The 24,737-nt window shown below is 41.3% G+C and overlaps 1 protein-coding gene across 1 annotated transcript in view; it reads right to left on the bottom strand.

Moving 5' to 3' along the window:
- Positions 1–329: 329 nt before the first annotated feature.
- Positions 330–24,737, bottom strand: part of kank4 (KN motif and ankyrin repeat domains 4) — a 34,531-nt gene continuing 10,123 nt past the window's right edge. The window contains exons 2-10 of the mRNA XM_073476386.1: positions 23,513–23,586; positions 19,337–22,984; positions 15,248–15,344; positions 11,299–11,571; positions 9,424–9,508; positions 8,654–8,873; positions 8,413–8,555; positions 7,820–8,020; positions 330–4,605 (exon numbers count right to left, since the gene is read on the bottom strand). Of these exons, the coding sequence (XP_073332487.1) occupies positions 4,486–4,605; positions 7,820–8,020; positions 8,413–8,555; positions 8,654–8,873; positions 9,424–9,508; positions 11,299–11,571; positions 15,248–15,344; positions 19,337–22,984; positions 23,513–23,528 (4,803 nt within the window). The 5' untranslated portion in view covers positions 23,529–23,586 and the 3' untranslated portion in view covers positions 330–4,485. The remainder of the gene's footprint in view (positions 4,606–7,819; positions 8,021–8,412; positions 8,556–8,653; positions 8,874–9,423; positions 9,509–11,298; positions 11,572–15,247; positions 15,345–19,336; positions 22,985–23,512; positions 23,587–24,737) is intronic.

Genomic DNA, 24,737 nt, shown 5'->3' with positions numbered 1-24,737 from the left:
ATATATTGTTGTTACAGAGCAACCTTTTGGTCCTGTTAAAGCTTGATAATTATCACAACACAATGATTTTCTTTAAATGTTGTTCAGGTTGCTATTAAGGTACCAAAAGGAAATTTATATAACATGTTGCATGGTCTGATGTGTAGTTTTTGTATTAAAATAACAGTTTAGCTTAAACGACCCATAAGCACTGACTTCCTGCAGATTTAAAACATTTTCGTGTATTTCCCAAATGATCATAACTGAAAATAAAGGCTTGTTTTTCTTTACAGACATTGCTGATGTAAATAAAGAACACAGATCAAGAACAACATGAAATGGGCATTTAGTACGTTTTAAATCTTCGTATTTCTTTATTTAGAAGTAGTTCTCTGGTTGGTAACATATAAGCCCGCCGTACAAGGAATATTTTCGAGAGGTACAGGTTTTTACATTTGACTCTGTCATGTACATACACTTCGATTTTCAGATGGGTATTCAAACAAGGGACACGTCGCCCTTGTAGAGTAAGCCAGTGTCAAATCTGCTTCATATCATCCCCACAAATGTCAAAGGTAGCATAAAAGGGCACATGACACAGTCCACAACCTTGTCAAATCACACATGTACTATACCACCCGACCATCCAAAGATAAGCTGAATAATCACATCATCAGGGAACACTTAGCATAATTTCCAATCATCCAAATTCCTCTCCAACAGAATCACTGGAATATTTGTCCATGCATACATAAGTATACTATATATGGTTAAAAAATATATCATTTGGAATAAATACTTAATATAATTTTTAGAGCAAACTGTCAGACAATACTTGTTATATATTTCTCACAATACTGTATGTACATGTATTTGGCTGAATGTACAGAAACAGATAAAACTATATACTTAACCCCATGTGAAACAGATTGGATTTCAGTTCTTTGGTGTTGAGCCACTTATGAAACCTTATTACATCTGGGTCACACTGGATTAAACATATGGATGCGATTTACTTTAAGACTTAACACACAGGCACGGAAGACCAGATATACCAGATACTCCACACAGCACAGACTGAATCATCCTCTAGCTGTGTTAATTGTGGGAAGCTAACAGACTCTTAATTTTTGTCCATCCCTTACAGACAACTAACAATGATCAGATGTGCCTCGCAGAGTTTCTGATCCTGTGTAAACGCAGCCTCAACGTTGAGAAAATCTGTGCTACTCTGTGACTCCACACATGTAGATGATCTGAAGAAAAGCCACTGTTGAAAAGTTCCCACTGTTGTTGAGTAAATGCAGCCATTGTATATACCACTATGTAACCAATATACTTTATATAACAGGCCTGTCTTCATGTCAGTCTGTATTGTCCCATACTAGCACCCACATTAATAAAGTGTCTTGGAATGAGAGAGTACTGGTGCAGGATCGGTGGTCAGATCACACCGTGAGTCAGAAAAGCTGTAGTCATGGCAACATAGATTCATCATGACTAAAGAACAACAATAAATTTTGAATCGAGCTCTAAAAGTAATAATAAGAGCAGAGATGTTTGTCAGTAAGACACAAATTTGAACATTGTCCAGAGTTCACTGTGATCCAAGACTTCGACTTGATTCATTTTCTGACTGTAAATGTAGACTGGACCGTCACAGACCACAGAAATGGCAGTTGTTTAAATGAGTGGTTTTCCCCTTTAAATGCCCCCTTCAGTGACCCCAGCAAACCTCAGGCACCATTTAAAGAGGCAATACGAGTTTACACTTATAAGTCAGTTTGTTCGTCATGAGGAGTACTGCTCAGCTCGTGAGAACAGCTGTACAATGTTTTCTCTGGAGGAGCTTTCTAAAGTCAGTCAAAATAACCAAGATTGTGTTATCAGGGATATACGGAGGCAAGCGAGAAGAAATTCTGTCTTGCTATGACCATTTTTCTCCAAGAAAAGTCAACAGAAGCACTAAAAATTAAGAATAAGTATGAAAATATAAATTCTTGTAATATATATATATTTTTTAAAATCTGTAATAATGCGAAACATCTCCAAGCTAACCCCTGGGAAGCCCTGAGAAGCAAGTAAGAAAATAAAGGGTTGGTTTTTTTTGTCCATCTTTGAAAAGGGATAAAAAGATAAAGAAAAAAAGTTTTCAAAAATTAAAACTCACCTGGAAGAAAATATGAGAAACATGAGAATTATAACAATACGAAAATGATCCTGGAGAAAAAAGAAAAATTATCCTCGCAAAACTTTTCTTTTCACCTGCCAAAACCTCTCACCTCTTTTCACTGATGGAAAAACAAACATTTCATTGTCTTACTTGCCTCTCAGGGCTTCTGTATTGTTATCTAGGAGATGAAAAATTGATAAGAGAAAGCCTTCATTACGAATTGGAGGTATGGAGCTTAAAAGGCATTTACCAGGCAAAATGATGGCATTGGTTGCATTATGGGATTCGTAGTATACTGTACAGTGTTTTTGTAGACTCATACTAGGGACAGTCAGGATATCTCAGCCCCTTGCCGCCTCCATTTTGATAATTTCGTTCTTTCTTTTTCTTCTTCTTAATTCTCTTGAGGGTTCCCCAACATTATGGAGGTGCAATAATAAAGTACCTCTTTAAAGCTTTTATTTACAGTTAATGTCAAATATCCACCAGCCATGTCAAGTCACCAGTCAAAACTCCTCCAGGTGTCTGTTTATAGGTAATATGATTGATCCCTTTGTTCCCTGTAAACTCATAACTGATGGTTTCTGCGGTGGCCACTGAAGGGGAGCTGTTAAGTTGTAAACATTTTATCGGACCAGTACTCCTGTTTTAAGATACTTTAAGAATATGGGTGTAGATTTGTGGAAAACAGACGACCACACTCCCTGAAACACATCTCACCTCTTAAATATAGGATGGTCATCTGATTAAGGCTAGACCAAAGCCTCTCTCTCTCTACCTGGTTTCTGATTGAAATGGTATTATATCATTGATATTGCTTCTTTTAGGACTCCAAGCCATAAACAACCCTCTACTTCCTGTTCTAACGTCTTGTCAGTTACCATTTTAATGTATGAATGCCTCGAGGCAGGAACGAAGTGAACTAGTGTTAGTGACTTGAATAAAGATTTTCTCAGTAATTAAATATCTTAAGTCTCACATGGTAAAAAATATTCAGACTCATTCCTATATCTACCAATCCACTGACAGCCATTGTCTCTGTTAGTCCCATGATCCATGCCAGTATAGTTATAGACTTGCTACATGTTTTCTTGGAATGTATCACAGCCAGCCTGACATTCATTGTGCATTTTGTAGCAGTTGCATACATGATTCGATTTGAAACGAGCAGGCGAACAAGACATACATTATATCCGAACCGGGGGGGACGAGGAACGAGAGAAATGTTAATCATGAGCACAGACAGTATTATAACATACTGTCGTTTAGTACTATGAGACAGCCAGTAGGGGGAGTAACTGTGTATTTGCATGCAGCACCCTCTGAACAGTACAATCTTCCCTTTAGAAGACTCTCTATAATCTGGTTATATTGTGGTTATAAAAAATCATTTCTTCAATGTCCAACAGAAACATTTTTCTCTCCAACTGATCCATTTGATTTTCAGATAATTCACAGATGATGATCATCCATGTCCTGTGCGTGAAAAACATTATTACTATGTGAAATTAATGCATTTAATGATGTCAGATATCCAGTGAATGATGGGAAATTTGATCATGAAGTTCGATTCTTTAATTCAATTATGTAATTCGCACTTTTGGAGATATATAGTTATTTCGGGACATCGATACTAGCAAGAACTATTTACCGTACACAAACACAATAAAAAAAGTGCAGTAGAAAATACAGTTTCTGTGTTTGTATATGATTATAATCTGTTAGAATAACATTCTACATATACTATGTTCTCAATAATGGCTTATGTCCAAATATGAAAAGAATGATGCCAATGTCATAAAAGAAAAAAAAATAGAAATAATGTCATATTTAATATATTTGACAGGTAGATCATGTGCTTAGTATTTTGCTTGAAGAGCTAGTTGATGATCAGAAGCAGCAGTTTGTCAGAGTATCTCTTCATCCGCTTGCCGGTCCGTCCATCCCTGATCCCTATTTATATTCCCACCCTGTCCCCTAAATAGTATCCTGTCAATCACACTTGTTGCTATGGCAATGTCTTATCAATAATCTGACGGCTCCCTTTGTTTTCTGTCCACTGAGTGGTTGATGCAGCATATCCATAAACACCCACAGGGCATGTTGGCAGAGATGTGGAAGAATAACGTACTGGACACTCCAGTCTCAGAGGTTTAATTGTAGTTCCACGGTAAACAGAGCGTATCCACTTTTTCCACTGGTCATACAGTCTTGTTGGTTGTCACCACGTCCTTGATTTTCCCCTCTGTCGTGGCGAGCACAGGGTCTTGCAAATTGAAGGGTTGGGGGTCGGCTAGCTGGAGTGGTGTAGATGTAAACAGGGTCGGCCTGGCTCAGAGGAGGTCTGTGCTAGACGAGGGTTCAGAGACTCGGGTCTCAGCGTGGGCCTTCAGAAGGTCAACTATGTCTTGGTGGGAGGCTCCCTCCGCCACCGCCTGTGCTGTTTGTCCATTCTGGGGGAAAACAGAGAGAAGATGTCACAGCGTCACATCAGAGACGTTGCAGTGACTGTTCTTATCCTGACAGTGGCAGTGTTGTGTTGTTCTATCTCCTGACATTACATTACATACATTGCACCTGCCCTGATACAAGCAATACTGCTAGAGGAGCTTCTGTTCAGTCTCTGGAAGTAAGTCTGTGAAATGCCAGTTTAGATTATGATTTGTCACGATTCTGTTCATCTGATTTAATAATTTTCATCCCAAATTAAACATCAAAATGCGTAACAAAGATTATAATTATGTCCACGGATAAGCCTCTTTACATCATGCAGAAATTGCCTGAGTAATAAGACAGGGTTAAATAAAAAGCCCGGGGCTGTTTTGTAGGGTGAAAAGAAATGGGGGAAATGTTTCAAGGCAAAGAAGACATAAATATAAACATTAGTAAGAAATGTTTGAAACTTCAATATAAACAAACTTTCAAAATCCTTTCTCCTGCAACAAAATGAGCAATGCAACAAAACAACTGTGAAACCCAATGCTGTACAGCTCAGCAGCATTTGTTGTGTCTAAACTCAGCACAGTCACCAGGTTTAAATGTTGGCAGTTAAGGTTAGTTAAGTATAAATTATACACAGCCTTTTTTTAAAGAAAATTAGTTTTTTCGAAACACCAGTGGCTAAGCCTCATAACATCCAGCACAGTCATTACTTATGGAACAAATCAGGCTATACGAGCAGTTATCAAAAATGAGAATGCTAAATCTATATTTGCTTCCTTGCGGATAACGTTCTTCCCAACATGCCACTGGGAGGACAAATCTCTCAAAAATGAAAGCCCTCCAAACTCATCTCTAATTAGTTTGAGATGGGCTTGAGACATCAGTTTAGATGCACACTGCAGCAGTAAATGTTCCCGGCTGACTGAACTGGCAGTGCTTCCTGTACCACTCTCACATGCTCATCGTCTCTGCATCTCCTATTTATTCTTCTAATCAAAGGCTAGATATAAGAAATTACAGCAAACTAGACCAGACAGGGCTGCATACTGTGAGAGACCTGTTGTCTCATGGGAACACAGATGTCTTAGAACAGTGTGACACACTCTGTATTACACTCGATGTAAACTGCTTGACTTGCAATGCAAGAATTCAAATTTGCTTGCAACAGCTGCTTATTTACCCAGTTTAGAGATAATGTTTTTTTCCCCTACCACTAAAGCTACCACTAAATATAGTGTGTGCTCATGTATTGTCATGGAGTCACACAGCATATGATCAACCAGAGGCACGTGGTTGAGTTACAGGATGATTGCAGGATACGTCTGTATACATTCATCCACATGGTACAGTCTAATCTAATCTAATTAAATAAAATGTCTGTTTTCAGCCTCTCAAACATGGAGGTTTTCCAACTGTTCACAATAGTGTTTACAGGACTGTTTGCAGGGGGTATGTGCGCTGGCAGAGAAAGGCACCAGCGTTGATATGGACATTTTCTGACATGGGCACCTTAGACTGCAGATGGGAATCATCAATCTAGAGAAATCAATAATGTACAAGGTTGAACAATCAATCTTCTATGTGTGGGTCAGGCAGCAGCTACTGGGCACCTCGCACTGTCCACAGGGGCAGCCTCATATCTAGCGACATATTCCACAGCTTGTAGGCACCAGGAATCGTGTGATGAATCGCACATTACATGGAGTCCTTTCATGCATGGTGTTCACTACAGTGGACATATATTTGGAAGACATTGGAGTGCCATGTCCCAATCACCAGGTGGAAGATTCCCAAAACCTTGTCCACAATTCCATTTGATTATCTTTTTATCTCTTTGTCATTTCAAGATATTGCATCATAAATTCAAAATGGCGAAGGATAGACGAAATGCACCAAGAACCTCGAGAAGTATCTCGACATCTCATTTAGCTAGTCTAGTTTTCTAACATATTTCTTGTATATGTAGTTCTGTGAGTGAAAATACATCTGTCCACTCTAGCTGACGTTATTTGCTGAAGGGTGTATTCTGCCTATTTTGGCTTTATTATTTTGTGCCTTTTTTGTATGTTTTACTTAAAAGTGCAATATGTACGATTTTAGTTGAAAAAACTCAAAAATGCACTAAAATTGTCACCAAAATGTGAAGAAATAACAGTTTTGACATGATGACATATTGTGTTGCAGAGATTTTTACTGAAGTCAACATGCTAACCAGCTAGCCCCGGGCAGTCAAGGTCCGCTCCTGTGCCAGCCTTATAAACATCAACACTTCCCCGGTTACTCTGGTGATATGCTGCCTCCTATTTGTTTTGAGTATGAATTCAGCATGTGGCCAATTCTTATATGTTGCATCTTTAAAATTCTGATATGTTTTACTCTTGAATAGTTTCAGTAAACAGCAATATTAAATATAATTCAGATTTTATCTAAAATAAGCAGAATATACCTGGTAGAAAGTATCTCTTACATCTCAGCTGAAAATTTAGCTTTAACCTGTCTGGTTTGATGAGAATTAAATAATTTCAATGATTCCTGAATTACTTTTTTAAGAGACAAAAACAAACATTGAAATTATTGAAAATTTTGACTTTGTGATTTCATTAATCATGCATGAAAGAGATGATCCCAGGCGTCTCCTTACAGAACAGTCATCATGATCTAAATTAAGCTAAAGACAGCTCAGGCACAAAGTCTTAGGCTTTCGCCTCAAGCTTCCCCTCGGTCCAGATCAGTTTGTTTCTTTCCACCTGCTCCATGCATAAATAAGCTACTTTGGAGGTAAGAGGTGAACCCCTTTTGAAGCCAATTTTTTATGTCTCTTTTTGTCTCTGTACTTTACATATGCAGTGTTTGCAGGTCTCTCAGTGAGCATATTTGGTCTGCATTGAGCTTGCATTCTGTATTTATACAACATCGTAATATATTCTAAACTGGCAGCACACTAAGGCATCAGTTCACCCATGGGACTGTATGCTTATACACAAGTTGAGCTACGATGTTTATGCAGTGAAGTGCAGTGAGAAAACTAACAATGCCTCAATTCATGTCCTGAACGAAAGGACAAACATTTACATTCATTCCAAAGAGAGAGAGAGCATCTTAAAAGAGGTCTTATATGTCAAACAAGATAGGAAATCACTCTACAACCAGTAGGCATCTCACCATCGGTACCATCATCGTCTACAGGACACAGTGTCATAACAACTTTACAGTACAACAGAATACCTTATCTTTGAGGCTGAGGTCACAGCGACCTGTCTCCAGCAGCAGACGAACGATGTGTGTGTGTCCGTGTTCACAGGCACCCATCAGCGCCGTGGAGCCCTCGCGGTCCTGGGCATTTACATCTGAGCCGCAGCTCAGGAGGAGCCTCACCATGGCAACGCGGCCGTGGCTCACCGCAAGCATAAGTGCCGTCTGGCCCGCCTGGAGAAATAGTGAGAAATACAGAGAGTTAGAATAGTAAGAGGGCAGGTATGAGGGGGAGATAAAGAGATAAATGAGGAGAGCTGCAGGGTTGAGGGTGAGGGAAAGAGTGATAGAGGAAGAAGAAGCTGAGTGAACATTTTGTTTGGTTTGCACTCAACTTGGCCTTGCTGTCAAGACAAAAAAGCTGATGTTTTGGTCTATTCCTGTTAAGTGACCCACTTGTAAAAAAAATTCCTCGCATGCCCTAATTTCCCCAGAGGATTTATTAAACTCCCAGACTTACTGAGCCTGAAACACAACTTCCTTTAAAACACTAGCAGACAACACAGGAAATCGTTCGAGTCAATAAATTCAGGGGAACTAATGTGTCTGTGCAGGTATTTATATACCTGTCTGGAGCATGCATTGATGTCACCCAGTTTCAACAGTTGTTGGATCACCTCCAGATCATCAGGGGTCTCAGCAGCCGTCAGTGCAGCGAGCATCACTGGAGTGTAGCCTGCCTTGTTCACATTGTCCGTCTCACATAGACCTGAACACACAAACACAATGTTTAACTAAGTGAAAAGTGTGTGTTTCCGTATCTGTGTTCCTCTGTCCTGCATGCAGCTGTGTGTGTTTGCATCTCACCGGTATCCAGCAGCAGTTTGACCACAGGGAAGTTTGAATGCGACACACTGTAGTGCAGGGCCATATTCCCGTTGCCGTCTGTCAGGTTCACTACGTATGGCAGGAGAGTGGGTGTGGTCAAGCCCACTTGTCGGAGGTATAATCGGACAGTATCGGCCTGCGAGTCTTTCTGACTGGAGACCCTGAACCACTCCTGGTAGAGCACCACTAACACCTGACGCTGAGGAGAGAGAGAGGAGAGAAAAGATATGAATGTAAAAGGTAGCGTTTATATTGTTCCCCAAACATACTTTTTACTGTTTGAGCTGTTGAGCAGCTTGCATATTCAGCCTGAGGAATGATACTGTAAACCACACAGCTCTACATTATTCTACTCACTGAAGTCAAAGAGCTCAAACAGATTATCAGCAACGTAGCTGAAGCTTTTTCCCTAAACAAGTATCACTCTCTCTGAGTCTGAATTCAGGAGGTTAAGCATCATTTTTCCAGAATTAGAAAGAAGACAGACGCATAACGCTAACACAGCGTGGAGGATAGATTGACAAGGCTAAATCCAGGCTGAAATAGTTGGTAGCTCTTCAAGCAACACCAATTGTGTCACTTGAGTCAGAAGAAGAACAGATTTTGCAGCAGGAGAACTCAGGTTTCTATGTCAACATTTCATGCGCTGAGGAATTTATTGCTTCAATTAACTTCATTAAGCGCACACATAAAAATCAGTAAACTTTCCAATTATCTTCATTTTTTCACAGCCAAAAGAAATCACTTACCATTTCTTTATCCGGGGATGAAACCTCTTCCATACGGTCTTTTACATAAAGGCAGGCGTCTATAAATTTCTTGTCAACTTTCTCCCTGGAAACAAAGACCAAATAACACAGTAAGGAGTTGTTTCTTGACCCCCACAATCTCTTGAGGATTTTTTTGATTCAAGAACTTTCAAGTGAACCAGGAGTATCTGGAAGCGAAAAACATCCAAATTTAACCCAGCACACTCCACATCTGTTCTTTCAATTGTTTTCTTTACTGCTTTTACAGGTTTAAAGTGGAAAAGTCTGCACAACACATGGCCAAGATGCTTTGGTTCTTGTGTAAATTCTGTCTGGGCTGAAAACAAAAGGTAAAAGATGCCTTGTGGGCCCCTGCACAGCGTCCACACACATCTGTCAGCAGTCTGGCACATTGATAGCGCACACAAACCTCGATGGTAACAGTTTAAACTGATTCACTGCCTGATAATATCCACCAAGTGTTCGTACTGCTCATCGATCATGTGGAGTCATACTGTACATTTCAGGCAGCACTAAACTGGAGTGGCTCTCACTGTGGACCGTGCTGCAGCAATAAAACACACGTATGTACAAGCGCACACACATAGGAATGATCAGACAAGTGTTGAGTGATGAGTTAATATAAGTGCTGCCTCTCAGGGCCCCCCATCTGCTGTCTGGCCCCTGGGCCCTCAGCCCTGTCCACATACCTGGGAGAGATAAGTGATCAGTCAGTAACAGGGAGGACGACACTGCTGGTTATTGTCATTGTGTCCCAGACCCCTGCTACTTTATCGAATTAAGTGTGTGTCTGGGACCTCTGTTAAGAGTGAGAGCAGCTTATAGTGACGTGTGTTTGTGTGAAGCTTACTGTACATGAAAGTGTGTGTGGAAACAGGTGTGGACTCGCTGTGTATGCGCATGAAAGAGAGGCTCACGGTGTGTGAGTAAGGCAGCGAGTCTGTGAAAGATATTAAGAGGTAAGCAGTGTAAGTAGGCATGAGTGTGTTATAATTGGATTTCTGTGAGTGTGCGTACGTGCTTGTGTGTGTGTGCGTGCGTGCGTGTGTGCGTGTGTGTGTGTGTGTGTGTCCCACTGTATATTGAAGTATCATTCAGCACCTGACTCAGACAAAGTATGTAGGCTGCAGCCGGACACAAAACACTCATTTGTGCTCACCTGACCTCCCATGTCACACTGGCATCTTTATGGATGTGTTGTACGTCATACAGCTGTATTGTGCTTTAATTGCATTCTTTGCATTATGGATATATATATATATACTGTATGTATATATGTAAGATTTCTGCACTAAAATGTCTAAGAACAGCTAGACCTTTGTTATAAATGTTGTTGTATTGTGTACTGTATTGGTCGCCTGTCACTGTGATTTCCAGGGAAACATCAGATGATATTTTAGAGGGTGAGGAGGGAAGTGGGCGAGTGTGACTAAACAATGTGAATAAAACTTTAATACATTACATCTTCTGCAGTCATTTCTGCCTGAGTCACGCCAGATTTTCATCAGCAATGGTTTGTTGTTAAACAATGAAGACAGCAACTCCCATGATCCCATGCTACTTCACAAACCCAAAACTACGTCTTTTGTTTTCATTGTTTTGCTTGAGGGAACCCTAGTGGCAGAAATTACTGTACATGGTGGGCGTTTTATTCTTTCATTCACTGTGATGGAGAGCGTGTTTACGGTGATCAGGGGGTTTGCAGCTGAGATGCACATTACTGAACAAGAGAAGATCCGCCTGAGCCTTTTTTTTTTTTGCCTGATGTTCTGATTCTTCACTGTCTGCCAACAGTAAGCATTCCATGCAATCCCTAACACACAGCTATAAGTGAAACTTTTCTGTCCATCTCACCCTTCAGCCTGTTCCTCCAGGAGCTCCTGGCTGATCTCTGGATCCAGCAGGCCTCTTTCAACCTCCTTCTCTACAGCTGCAGCACCTCCTTCTCCCTCAGCTGAAACCTCTTCATCCTTCTGCTGGGTCTCTGCCGCCTCCTCAGGCTTCTGTTCTGGCTGAGGCTCCGTCTCCTTTTCCTTCTCTACCTCTGGTTCTGAGCTGTCTTCCTCCTCCACCTCCACCTTCGGCTTCTCATCGCCGCTGGACTCTTCGCTGGATGTCGTCTCATAGCTGGAGGACACAAGCAAGTGCCACACGTTACGACATCTATAAGGCAGCGTTTGTATATTCTGGCCTGTGTTTAATGACTATAGAGTGCTACAGGAGTCCTAAAATCTGGATATTAATTAGCATTTCTGCACCTTCCAGCTCTCTTGTCTCAAAGTCTGTGGGTTTTTTGTTGGATGCCAAATGTTTTTGATTTCCAACTTCTTTGACTCATGTTTCTTCACTTAAAGTAAGCATGTGTACAGAAATTAGCCATATATAGAAGCAGCCACATCATCAGTGAAGGTAAAAATGAAAGCAGCAAAGTCAACATAGGTCAAGGCAGGATAAATAGCAACAGGTCATTCCCCTCTACACCTCAAGCGTGACATGAAAAAGATGCTTGTGTAACACAACCTTGGCCCACATATCCAAAACATCCTTCACACAGTTAACCATATACATGAAAGTCCACAGGTATGTCTGCACACTCACATATGCTAGCTTGGACAAAACACAACCTTGTTCCATGGGGAAAGGTTGATGATATATTACGTGTGTGATCACTGGGGTGTATCATGAAGGAGACTCTGTGAGGCTGGTGATCAGATAAGTCTCATATTGAATGCCTCTGATTCATGCCTATTTGTAGACACACACAGACACACACACCGAGACACCACACCACAAGAGGCGTTCAGGGGCCACACAGCATTCTCTGGATTCCAGAGGAGCTCAAGAGAGAGCAAAGATCGGTTAGACCATCTGAAGAGAAGAAGTGCAAACAGCAGCCCACTTCCTGGTGTGGGCAGAAGTCTAAAGATAGCCAGAGAAAATATTGTTGTCTGACATGTTTGTCTCATCATAAATAGCATCTGGTCAATCTTGTTTGGAGTCGAGCAAATAGAGAGATATTTATTGTCTAGGACTCAAAAAGAGACAGACTAGATGTGGACCATCTTATATAACTTATTGGTATGTCTGTGTGTTTATGAAGGAGTGGATCCTAACAATACTTACTGATAATTTATTATTTGTTTTGTAAAAAGGCTATGTTTGCAGGTCATTCTAAAATAGGGAGGAAGGAATAGACCTCTCCACAGCTCCGACAACAAATAGCGAAGGCGAGCAGGTCATAAGGCAGTGAAGCTCAGGAATGTAAAAACAGGAATGCAGGAATAAAACAAATCTCCTAATGGCAGCCATTTCCTTCATATGCAGGAGGCAATAGCACCGAGACAAATAAAACAAGTAATGAGGAACACTGGAAATATTGCACTGAGAAAACAAGAAACAAATGTATCATAAGATGGACAAAAAAATTGTCTGTTTTACTTTTTTATCGAGTGATAAGAGGCAAAATAAATAATTTAAAGTTTTAGTACGGTCCACTAAATTTTCAATTTTCTTTTCTGATTCTTTAGATAGGTTGACCATCTTTGGGATTTCACAAAAAATGAGGCTGGGCACAAATGTACACAAAATGTCTCACCTCAGAAAGAGAACCAGTGGGCTTGCAAATGTCTTGGCTGCTGGTGCTTTAACAGAGAAGTGAATCACAAGTGTAATGCCAAGAAATGGCTTGTTTACACCCCAAAACCTGAATATTGATGCTATATTTATCCACCCATATCATCTGATAATTCATTTTGCCCTCTTATGCAACTGTGTTATATATATTTTTAATCACAATGTTGTCTTGTTTTAACTATTGTACATGATCTCTATTAACATCAGAATGAAAACTAGTCATTCAGCTAACTCAGGTGCATTTACATTTGTTGATTAATGTACAATGTCCCATTTAAAAAATAAAGAATTGTGTTGTGTGCACAACTCAAGAAGAGTAAGGTGTCATGGTTTGGGTGTTTTGGTTTGTTGGTTTCCTGTTTTATTTTGTAGTTATATCCTTGTGTCTTGTTCTATCTCCTGCTCACCTGTGTTCCCAGTGTTCTGTTTCCCTCCTGTGTTCCTGTACTCCTCCCCAGCCTGATTTTTCACACCTGGTTCACATCAGCCTCGTTAGCACCGCCCTGTTCCCAGTGTCTCTCAGCCTGCACCTCATCCCCTTGTTAGTTTAGTTTGTACTTAAGCCTGTGTTGTTCCCTCACTCTATGGGTCGTCTACTGTCGTCCTCATGTCAGGCCTATTTTCATCCACCTGTCTCCTGTGCTCCTGTCCCTGTACTTGTGTGCTCTGTTTCTGATTTGTTTTCTGGTCTGTCCTTTGTTTTTATGTTACTTTTGTTACTTTTTACTTTATTGCCTGTTTTTGCTTTAACCGATTAAAGCTTGATTTTTGTTTTACTAGCTCCCTGCCAGCATCTCTTGTATTTGGGTCCTTTCTGTGTAACTGTAACAGAAGCATGCATGGATGGGTTAAATGCAGAGAACAACTGAGGTAATTACAACAAATATGTGCATGTAGCTCTGTAGCAATATATTTTTATTTGTCTGCTTCTTAAGGTTAACCAATTGTTATTTCCAGACTAGATTTGGTTTTGGTCTTGCTTATATGTTTAAGCTAGGGGTGAGGAACACAAATGTAGCAGTTATGGGTAAGTTTAGATTTAGCATCTAGGGTATTTATATCTGTCAAGTCACACAAACACGAGTGTGTGTTTGTGTGTTTACAGATGGTTCATGTTTACCAGAAAGTTAAATCAAATGAGCCACAGAGAGAAAGATCTGCCTCTCTTGAGAACCACCTTCCAACCACTACCACCTGCTTACTTAAAATTCATCAGCTTTTATGAGCACACACACACACAAATAAACACACACACACACTGCCTCCAGCATCAGCAAACGCTGACTTAAGCACACCTGCACAAAGCACTGATCATCAATACTGACAGAAATATGCACACACATCACATTATGTACAACACAAATTCATACGCACACACATTCACGCTCCCAGTAGCAGCGCTGAGGTCGAACTCAGGGCAGTGTGTCTTCAAATGAGCCTTGATGACTAACAGCATGAAGCAGATGTGTGAGACACGGCTGGACTTTACAGTCACTGTGGTCATACTCGGATGAAGAGCTGTCACACTCAGCTAACTGCAAAATGCTGCATCATTAACAAAAAGAGGGTTCATTTATTTATCTATCTTTAATTTGAACTCTGAGGGTAGACTAGGATTCAAACTGTTGCACATGGATTACTATAATTTTATTTTATTTTGCTAGAATCTCTATGGTAAAAATGAACAAATGCCTACTAATGAGGTCTTTATGTACAATAGCTTTGGGCCTTAATTTAGCTAACTGTACATTATTTTTTGTATATTTGTATTTTATTTTGATGTTTTGCATCTTTTGTTCTTCCTACAGGACCACATCCAGGTATTATTTGACATGCTCTACCTCCAAGTATAACAAGTCATTTTCAACAGTTTTCTGGCTTACTGGCTAATCCGACTGAAACCACTTTGCCAAATGTAACACATTAAATCTGACAACTCTGAAAATGAAGATGTGTAATCCCTGTTTTTGAAGAATTTCTGAAATTTAATCAGGATGAAATGGAATATCACATATTGTTATTCTGCAATAATGAGGGTGAAGTCTCATATGAGAAATAAAAAGTAGTGAAACATGCATGGACACATAATCAAAATGCACTAAAACACACTGCAGCCCACATAGAGATATAAATCACAAATTTGGATGCTTATTAAAAAGAAGATTTTTACCCTCCATTCACCCCAACAAACTTGAGGTTTTTCTTGGCTCCTTTGTTCCCCTGCTTGTCAGCAACACCATTTTTCTTCATAATAGATTTGAGACCTGCTGAAGAGGAGGACAGAGGGAGAGGGAGAGATGAAAACAGAAAAGGGATGATGGGAAATAAAAATCATTAGGCCTTTGTGGAATTTGAGAGTGTATGTGTTTGTGTGTTGTTTGTGTGTGTACGCACGACGCAAGGGAATTCATATTCTGTGTCGTTTTTTCATTTTCTTACATCTAATCATTGAACACAGCAGGTTTGTTTGTCAGTTGCTCAGTGATTAAGAAAACATCAGGTTTAGAGTTATTAACCAATGTTGAACCTTATTAAGCCATTACTATATGCATGATCTCAGACTCACTTCAACCATACTGACACTTGCTGTTGATGAGTTGGCAAAGTAAATGAAAGACTAGGGAAAGGGATCCAGATTTATTGGAAACCCAATTTGAAACCTATGTGAGATTTTGCACTGACGTATTGCAACCTGCAGTGCCATTCCCAAGACTTCTTTGTTCCCATTGATGGAATGCAATTTTTTATTTTTATACACTTTGTATAATATCTGTATATCCACTTTCTGCACCTGGGGACAAGTCTGTTCTGTTACTCCACTTCTTTTATTTGATATCTTCAATTAATAGTTACTTTGCAAATACCATGCTGCAGTCAAAGTAGCACAATCTTAAATAAATCTGGGTTTTTCTTCATATGGCATGCAACTCAAAGTCATACTTTAACATATCTTTACTTTTACTCTAATATGACATTTGGGTACTTATCTGTTCTTACTGCTATGACCCGCTCTGTACTTGAAAAACCTCTAGAAAAACCAACAGATGTGCAGCCTCTGTTGGTGCATTTTCATTAAATTCAACTAAAAGTCCCCATGAGAGGCATATGTTTGTCTTTTTATGTCTTTGCATTTTTCTTCACCACCATGTGTATCCAGCAAAGACAACCAAAACAACTGAGTCTATAGTTAAAGTAAGTTATAAGTCTAAAAGATGAGAAAAAGCCATACATCAAACTCTCATTGGTAGCTGATGATACCACATATGGTTTGCACATGTTGCCTGTAAGTCATGTGAGTGTATACAGTATGTCTGCCTGCTTGTTTCTGTGTGTGCTTCTGTGTTCCAGTGTGTCAATGTATGTGCATCTCTTAAATAACATTTTGAGCCTGTACTGATGAACCTCTGGATGTAATTACAAGCAAGTTCATTAAACAGTGCAGAGAAAGGGGGAGCAAGGGGCCCATCTGTATACTCCATACAAAGACAATGAAAAAACAATGTGTGAATAGCACCACATTGTCAAGACAAATCACTTTTCTTAATAGGATTGCTAATATGAGGTCATTAAGTATTTAAGGATTATAAAGTGTGATATGATAACAATTAGATCAAAATTCATGCCAGCAAACAACAAGTTTATTAAAAATAAACCTGATCAAATCGACTAATTGTTATTTTTGGCACCACATAACCATTATTCAGGACCACCAAAGGTAGTTCCAGGGCAAGATACACAGGTCAGAATTATAGGCCTTATTGACAACATACAACCTTGACAGTGTCAGCCTTACTTATGTATGTAACTGCCCTATAATTGATTTTGCATGGGCTCCTTTGCTGACTCCCCTTGGCTCAAAGCCCAGTGTGCCTGTCTTAGTTGAGCCTGACAGCAGACATGGTGCAGAGGCTCTGTAATGTTTTATGCAAGGACATTAGGATGTGGCTTTGAGCCAAAAGCCACCGACTGAAAAGATCCCAGTGACCACCATCTAAGAAGAAGAGGAGGAAGAGTGCTTTTAGATCCCAGTATCTCTCAGGAGATGAGATCTCACGGAGAGGGGAAGTTCAGAACATATTTTGCATTTTAATACAACCTCTCGCCATCTTCTAATAAATAAAACAATGGTGTGATTTAACCTTCCCTCACTGTGTCTGAGACACTCTCTCGTCCATACAAAGCTCTACAGCTCAACTCCAGTCTCTGATGACCGGGCTGAGGGAGAGTTCTCAAAGAAACAGCAGCAGCGATTTCTGTTTCCAATATTTGTAGAAATGTAATCTGATGTTAAAGAAGTCAGGCTCAGGCTCTCAGGTGTCAAAGATGTAGAAAGTAACCACCAACTCAACACACACACACACACACACACACACACACACACACACACACACACACACACACACACACACACACAAATCACTCTTGTATACTGTACTCCCAACACTGAACTTAAAGTGAACTCTGAACATAAAATATGTGTGTGATAGCAGAGTGGCTCCTGGGCCAGAAACAGAACAGTGAGACATCAAGGGAGGGAAGAGAGGTATCGCCTGTTTGATGTGTGTGTGTGTGTGTGTGTGTGTGTGTGTGTGTGTGTGGGTCTGAGCTTGAGTCTCCATTTGACTGTGTACTGCAACTGTGTGAAGCACTTAATATATACATGATAAACTCTTGGAGGTCACTGAACCATGTCATTTCACCAGTGCTTAGTAACAAGCTTGACCACTCTTGCTTATGAGAGCTAGTAGTTAATGTATACTTAAACCCAGCATGTATTGTATACAGAGATGCAAATGTGCTGCCTCCATAGATGACCAAAAAGCATAACATGATGAAGCGGTTTACAGTTTTCCACAGCTAGACGATATTACTATACTGTAGTGGTGCATAAATTGCTCTTAACATGGGGGTGATGAAGAACCATATTTACATTAGAAAATCTAGACTTAAGATGATCATGGGCGAGTTTTTTTTCCATCAGCTTGTTCTCCAGGTGAATCCATGCTTTGACAGGGCACAGACATCTTACCTCCTTGCGACATGTCGAGGTACAAAATGCAAATTGATTTATTTATGTAATCGATTGGTGTTGATTGTGTCGTTGCTTTGCTCCAACCCGAAACTACAGAAAAATGGGTTGCTTAAACTAACTTTATGAAAAGAGATGCGACCTTGACCTCTGCAATGTTAGAGAAGCTTAGGAAGAAGATGCGACAGCAAAATAGCCTGGTGGAAATCAAAGAACTATTAACTAAGAGGCAAAGTAGAGCATTTAGAATAGTTGGGAGGATATTAGCGGGGTAGTTGTGACATTAAATAATCAACTCCATATCACTGAGTGTTATTAAACTACTGGCAAAGTATCTGAGTAGCCGGTACTATAATTCAGTAAAGAGGGAAATTAAATTAAATGTTTTTTCCTTACTTCTACTTAAACTTCAGAGTCAAACAAATTTCTAGTTGCTGTGACAGTAATTTAGGTTTGTTGTGTTTTGCTGCATTATGTTTTAATAAACACGTTTATCATGCAGTTGGGATAAAAATGATGATACAAAATTTGGCTGTGCAGTTATATTCAGCGCTGAAGTCTGTGTTCCCGTGAGGGAAACAGATATAGTCCAAGGAAGTATCCTAAAAAAGAAGTGAAGCAACACCCTTCATCTGTACAAAACTGAATCATGCACATAATAACCCTTGTGTTGATACAGAGATGTTGCTAGAAGCACCAAAAGACATAATTGACAGCACATCAGTAGAGTGTTTCTAAATAATAGAATAGGAATGGTGGTTTCAGGTTGCAGTAAAGAGAAGCTACAAGCAGACCAGATTGCTGTAAATACACCACCTTGTTGTCAGTTTGATAGTAATAGTGTGTGTCTTAGTTCAGCCGTGTGCTGATATGTCTTCTACCTGAACCACTACAAAGCTCTTTACAAGTGACACCACAGAAATCTGTCAAACCATTCTGGCAATGTTTGGCTTCTTCTGTAGGCACTCTTGTTCAAGAGAGAGGAGTCATGATGGGAAATTAATATTCAAGACTACTTACACATTAATCATGAGACTTCTCGGCAGAGATAAGAAAGGACATGTTGTAATTAAGAGTCTTGGAGAAGTTGTGAATGGTTGATTTCAGTAAAAAGAGAGAGGAATGGATTCAGAGAGTTTATAACAAATTGGTAAGCAGGTATGTGATAGACAAATGCACAAATGTGTACTCAGTTTAAACCATGGGCTCCAAACTGAACCCCAGACCTACCTTGTTCTTGTTGTTTGCTGGCAGCAGCAGCTTTCTGGCCTGGTGAGTAGAAGGCAGACAGGACACTGAGGGAGCTGACCAGTTGACTTTGAATAGAGCTCATTTTGGAAGGACCAGGCTTCCCTGCTGGTTTCCCTGTCGTTGCTGCAGGGGTTGCCTTCCCCGCCGGCTTGGCTACTGCTCCTTTGCCTGCCTCTGCTCTTTTCCCTGCCGGTTGTTTCTGTGTGCTGGGGGTCTCCTGCTGGTTGGCCGTCTGTTGAGTTCCAGAGCTGCTCCCCAGCTGTGCCCACTGCTCCCCCAGAAGCCCTGTTAACCGGGTTACGACTTGGCCCAAAGCCGCCGGTGATGTTGGTGACTCACTGGAGCCTCTGCGAGGTTGCTGGGCCTCGCCACTTCCCCGACGTGATGCTTGGGCTTCACTTGAACCACGACGCTGGGCTGTTTCACTGGAGCCTCTGCGCAGTGATTGAGTATTGGCAGGTTTAGCCTCAGTGGAACTTCTACGAGAGCCCTGAGACTGAGGTTGACTGTCAGATGTCCCCTGGCGAGTTATGCGGGCATGGGCTTCTCCTGATCCACGACGAGGAGTTTGTGATACACTAGATCCCTTCTGTGATACTTTCAGCTCTTTGGAGTCCCGTCTAGGTGCAGTGGTATGAGGCTGAGCCTGGGTTTGAATTGATTTGGGCCGTGTTTGGGCTTGGACTGGGTCTTGGGTCTCAGTCTGAGGTTGTGATTTTGATTGTTTCTCACTGGACTCTGCAGGAGGTGTCTTTACTAGGGTATGATCCTCAACCTGAGAGGGTGATGGAGAAGGATGTTTTATCTGCGGTTCAGAGGGCTGTGTTGGGGTTTGGGCCTCGGGCTGAGATGGACCCTGTACCTGTGCTTCGGGCTGGGTTTTTGCCTGGGGCTGGGACTGCTCGGCTTGAGTTTCACTGGATCCCCTACGAGGCCGCACAGGTGCAGCCTGAAGTTGAGGAGGTGATGACTGTGCCTGCTCTGCTGAGGGCTTTCGGCCTCTCTGGGGTCTTACAGGAACGACAGTCTTCACAGCTGCGCTCTCTGTTGTTATTACAACCATGTCGGTTACCACAGTTTCTTTGATTGTTGCACACACAATCTCACCTTCTTCCGTTTGTTTCTTCTCTACAGTCTCCAGTCCAATCTTCTGTGTTTCAACAGTTTCTGTAACTTCACTCTTTGGAGATATAGTTTCTTTTGTTTCTGATTCACTCTTTGTTTCAGTCTTAGATTCTGCATTTTCCCCTGCTGCAGCAGGTGGACTGGCGTCACCTGCCCCCTGGCTTACACTATCTGAAGCTACAGTTTGCTCAACTGCAGTTTGACTCTCTGTGACAACTTTCACAACCACGCCTTCACCATCTTCACTATCTCTTTGAATTATTTCACCTGCTTCCTTATCTTCCACTCTTTCACTGACCACAATAGCTACATCTTCCACTCTTTCACTGATCACAGTAGCTACATCTTCCACTCTTTCACTGATCACAGTAGCTACATCTTCCACTCTTTCACTGATCACAGTAGCTACATCTTCCACTCTTTCACTGACCACAGGAGCTACAACTTCTACTCTTTCATTGCCTGTGCTTTCTCTCATTTGACTCCCTGCTTCTACGCCTCTGGCTGGATTGTTATCGTGGCGTCTGTTTATCTCTGTCTCAGTCTGCTGGTCTGTCCTCTGTGCTGCCTCTGTCTCTGTCACCCTGTCCACAGTGCCCACTCTCTCTGTCTCTGTCCCTCGGTCTACGCTGCTGGCCCTCGGCCTCTGCGGATGGTCTGTCACTGTCTCTCCCTCTGTTTCTGTGACTTGGTTTACCCTTTCCGCTACGGGTGTCTCGGTCATCTGATCCTGAGTGGCGATCCTCTCAGTTACTGTGCCCCGTTCCATGCTGTTCGCTCTGGGTCTTGGTGGGCTGACAGCAGGTGCTTCTGCCCCCATCTCTGTCACCTGTTCACATACGTCAACTTCATCCGTCGCTGTCCCTTGATCTAAACTTCCAGTCCTGGGTCTGGGTGCACACACTTCAATACAGATTCTATCTGTGTCTGTTCCCTGATCTATTGTACCAGGCGATTCTGTCTCTGTCTCTTGGTTGGCAACATCTAATCTCTCTGTCTCTGTCCCTGTGTCGATACTCTCTCTTCTTGGCCTGTTGTGTGCTTCTGTAGTACACACCTCCACTCTCACTCCCTCACTCAGTTCCAGTATTTTCTGCTCTTTTACCTTATTCACCTCTAATTGTACTTTCAAAAGAGAATTAGTCCTATCCAGCTCATCACTAGCTTGGGTAAGTTTAGCCTCCAGTTCCTGAAGCTTCACCTGCAGCTTGTTCATATTGTCTGGGTCTACAGGTTGTCCTACTTTTGCTGCATTAACATCTAGAATACTGCTAGTCTCTGCGTCTTTTATAGCCACCATAAGTGGTGTTAATTCTTGCCCTGCAATGTTCTGTGATAGCTTCTGAACCGCATGCTCCAATGGACTCTCTAATGTCTCTTTTTGTTTATCTGATTTTTCTGACGGCTGTATTTGTCTCTGTGATTCATTGTCTGACAACCCACCAATTTCTCCATGTGCCAAGGAACTCTTAAGAGATTCCTGATTTATCTCCCTCTCTTTTTGTAACACTCTACTTTTGTCTGTCAGACTTTGTTTCTCTTTCCCTGTTCCCAGCTTTGCTGGCACGCACTCTGAAGCTTCTAAACCTCCAGCGGGTTGAGTCATCAGAGCTAAGTTGAGTCCTTCTGAAGGTCTGCGTCCTTGTGGCTTAGCGTGTGTCCCAGAAACAGAACTTGGTAATATAGTAGAGGATGTTGTGGAAACCTGGGCTTGGGCCTGGGCTTGGAGCTGAAGCAGTAGTTTCTCTCTCTCTTCTCTTAGTGAGCAGATCTGAGCCTTTAGTTCTGGGATGGTTTTGACCTGCTCTTCCAGCTCTCGGACCCGCTTCAATGCCACCGTGATCTGCTGGTGAAGCCCTGTCCGATCCTGGGGAACACACCGTCTTTCTGTTATGTCTGGTGAAGGACGGAACATGTTCTCTGTTGACCCACTCTCCGGTGTTCCCACAGTACGGTCTGGACTACTTGAATCAGAACCTTTCCGCTGTTGTAGGGTGATGGGCATGCTCGATGCTCGGAGCAGGTTCGGCCGACTTTGAACCCCCATAGATTTCTCTTCACCATCTCGAGCCCCAGCTCCTGCCTCATCTCTGGGCTTAGCTGGAAAGTAGCCAGTTCCCTGACTGGTTGCTGCCCTGCTGCTCTGGCTGGAAGTTCCCCCTTCGCTTGCCCTGAAGTCAAATATCTGTTGGACTTCTGTCACCCGTGATTTAGGCTTGGGCCCCAGGGTAGATGTCCCAGACCATGTGCTGTCCTTTTCCTTTGGGGCAGGCCTGACTCCATGCCCTGGAAGGCTGAAATTTCTGGGCAGAGTGCTGAATTTAGGTGGGCCCTTGACCCTGCGCTGAATGTGGACCCTTTTGATGGTATTGCCTTTTTCAATATCGTCAACATACTTGAGGAAGTCCAGGTCCAGGTGGAAGCCATAGGGAGTTTCCACTGAGTAGGGCAGCTGCTTCCTCTGAACACCGCCCTCACTGGCCTTGGTCTGAAAGCCATTGGCTGTAAGGAATTAACATGAAAATCACTCAATCAACCAATGCTTCTCCTTTTGCTACTACAAATAATAGCAATGCAAATAATAATAGGTGAAATTAAACAGCTAAAATGTATCAATATGTGCAAAAGAAGCATTATTATTCCTTCCCACCCACATGTACAGACAGGCTGTACTGTGCTGCACACATGGTGCTTCATTATGTAAAACCATATCACTTACTAGGAAGTAATTATCATGCAGTGATTGCGTCAAAACAAACTAATCAGCATGCAAAATGCTGCTCATGCTGTGTCAACTTATGAGACAGGGGGCGGTTATCTCCTAAAGGAAATAAACCCTTCAATCTTTTTGGCCACACACAGCAACAGGAAGTTTTATGTTTTACCCTTCATGTCAGATAGTGTATCCTATAATGACTGGAGAATCTGATTCTACAGTACATGACCATCTAGTGTTATATTTTTAGTATAATCTAAACAAGTTAGAACAAAGGGGATTGTTTGTTTAAATGCAGGCTCAGTGTCACCCACCACTTTTCTTGTCCATCGTGCCAGGCGGAGTTCTCAGTCATCGACCTATGTTTGCTACAGTTGGAGCTGGCAGCCTGGATGAAACAGAAATAAAAGAGTTGTGTGAGAAACTGAAATATTACCAATCAACATTGTCTGAACTGAACAGATTCTACTTTCTACAACAGATCTGTGTAATCAAATGAAAAAAGGAACACAGTGTATTGTCCTTGTGGATGATGTTCGAGAAAATGTCAAGCTTGAAATATAAAAATTTTCCTTTGTTGAAGTTAATTGTTTTCCAAGACTCCTACAAGTGAACACACATTTGCCTCTCTGAGATGAGATATTCAATAGGTTATGTAACTCTACTGTGCCAGGAACAAATGCTAAAAAAAATATGTTGACTAATGTCAAATCTGACTTTACATATAAGCATTTTGAAACAGTATTTAGGTAAACCTAACGTGATGCCTAGTGTGCCCATGGTAATATACTAATTGCAAAACAAATCACAGAACGTTTTTATGACAAATCAATGGTTATATTGAGGCAAGGAAAGGCATTTATTAGCATATATTCAAGACTTTAAATGTTATAAAACAGGTAAATATCCAGTCTCAGCTAAAGACAACATTATTAAGTTACACCAAGCAACAGCAAATATTAATTACACAACGAAGGGAAAGGCAGTGTCATTGTGTCCATTAACTTAATTTTGTTTGCTTGCTGAGTCAGACCTTAAGAAGCCATTTAAAGTCAACACAACCCAGGACAAGCCCATAGAAGGTAACATGTTCCATTTGGAGACGCCAAGAAACCAGAGCCACTTTCCCATATATTCTTTTTACAATGAGTTTACTGAAGAGAAGAGGTAAGTGAGATGGAAAACAATTCAGGGAGGGGAGTCAAAACTTTTAAGAGCTTATGTAAAGCTTCCTAATAAAATATCCAATACTAATAATAAAACCCAGGCAATTTGTCCAGACTGGAGTGAGCTGCACTGTTCAAATCCATTAAATGAACACTTAAACTGTCACAGCCTAATATCAACTCAAAGGCTATTTAGCAAATAGGCACACATTATTCCTGCAATTTCCATGCCAATTTGTGTCACAGAAGAACATGTCTGCTGTGTAGGAGACGTAGCATGCAAGTGCCTGCAGCTCTGGTTTAATAAACTTCCACATGTGAAGCAGTTCCAGAGGTCAAGATTAGCATTTTCATTTTCATACCACAGTAAAGG

This window comes from Pagrus major, chromosome 11 (genome assembly GCF_040436345.1).
Source record: "Pagrus major chromosome 11, Pma_NU_1.0".
NCBI classification, from domain to species: domain Eukaryota; kingdom Metazoa; phylum Chordata; class Actinopteri; order Spariformes; family Sparidae; genus Pagrus; species Pagrus major.
Note: the sequence above shows the minus strand (reverse complement) of the source record. Positions and strands in the feature narration are given on the sequence as shown.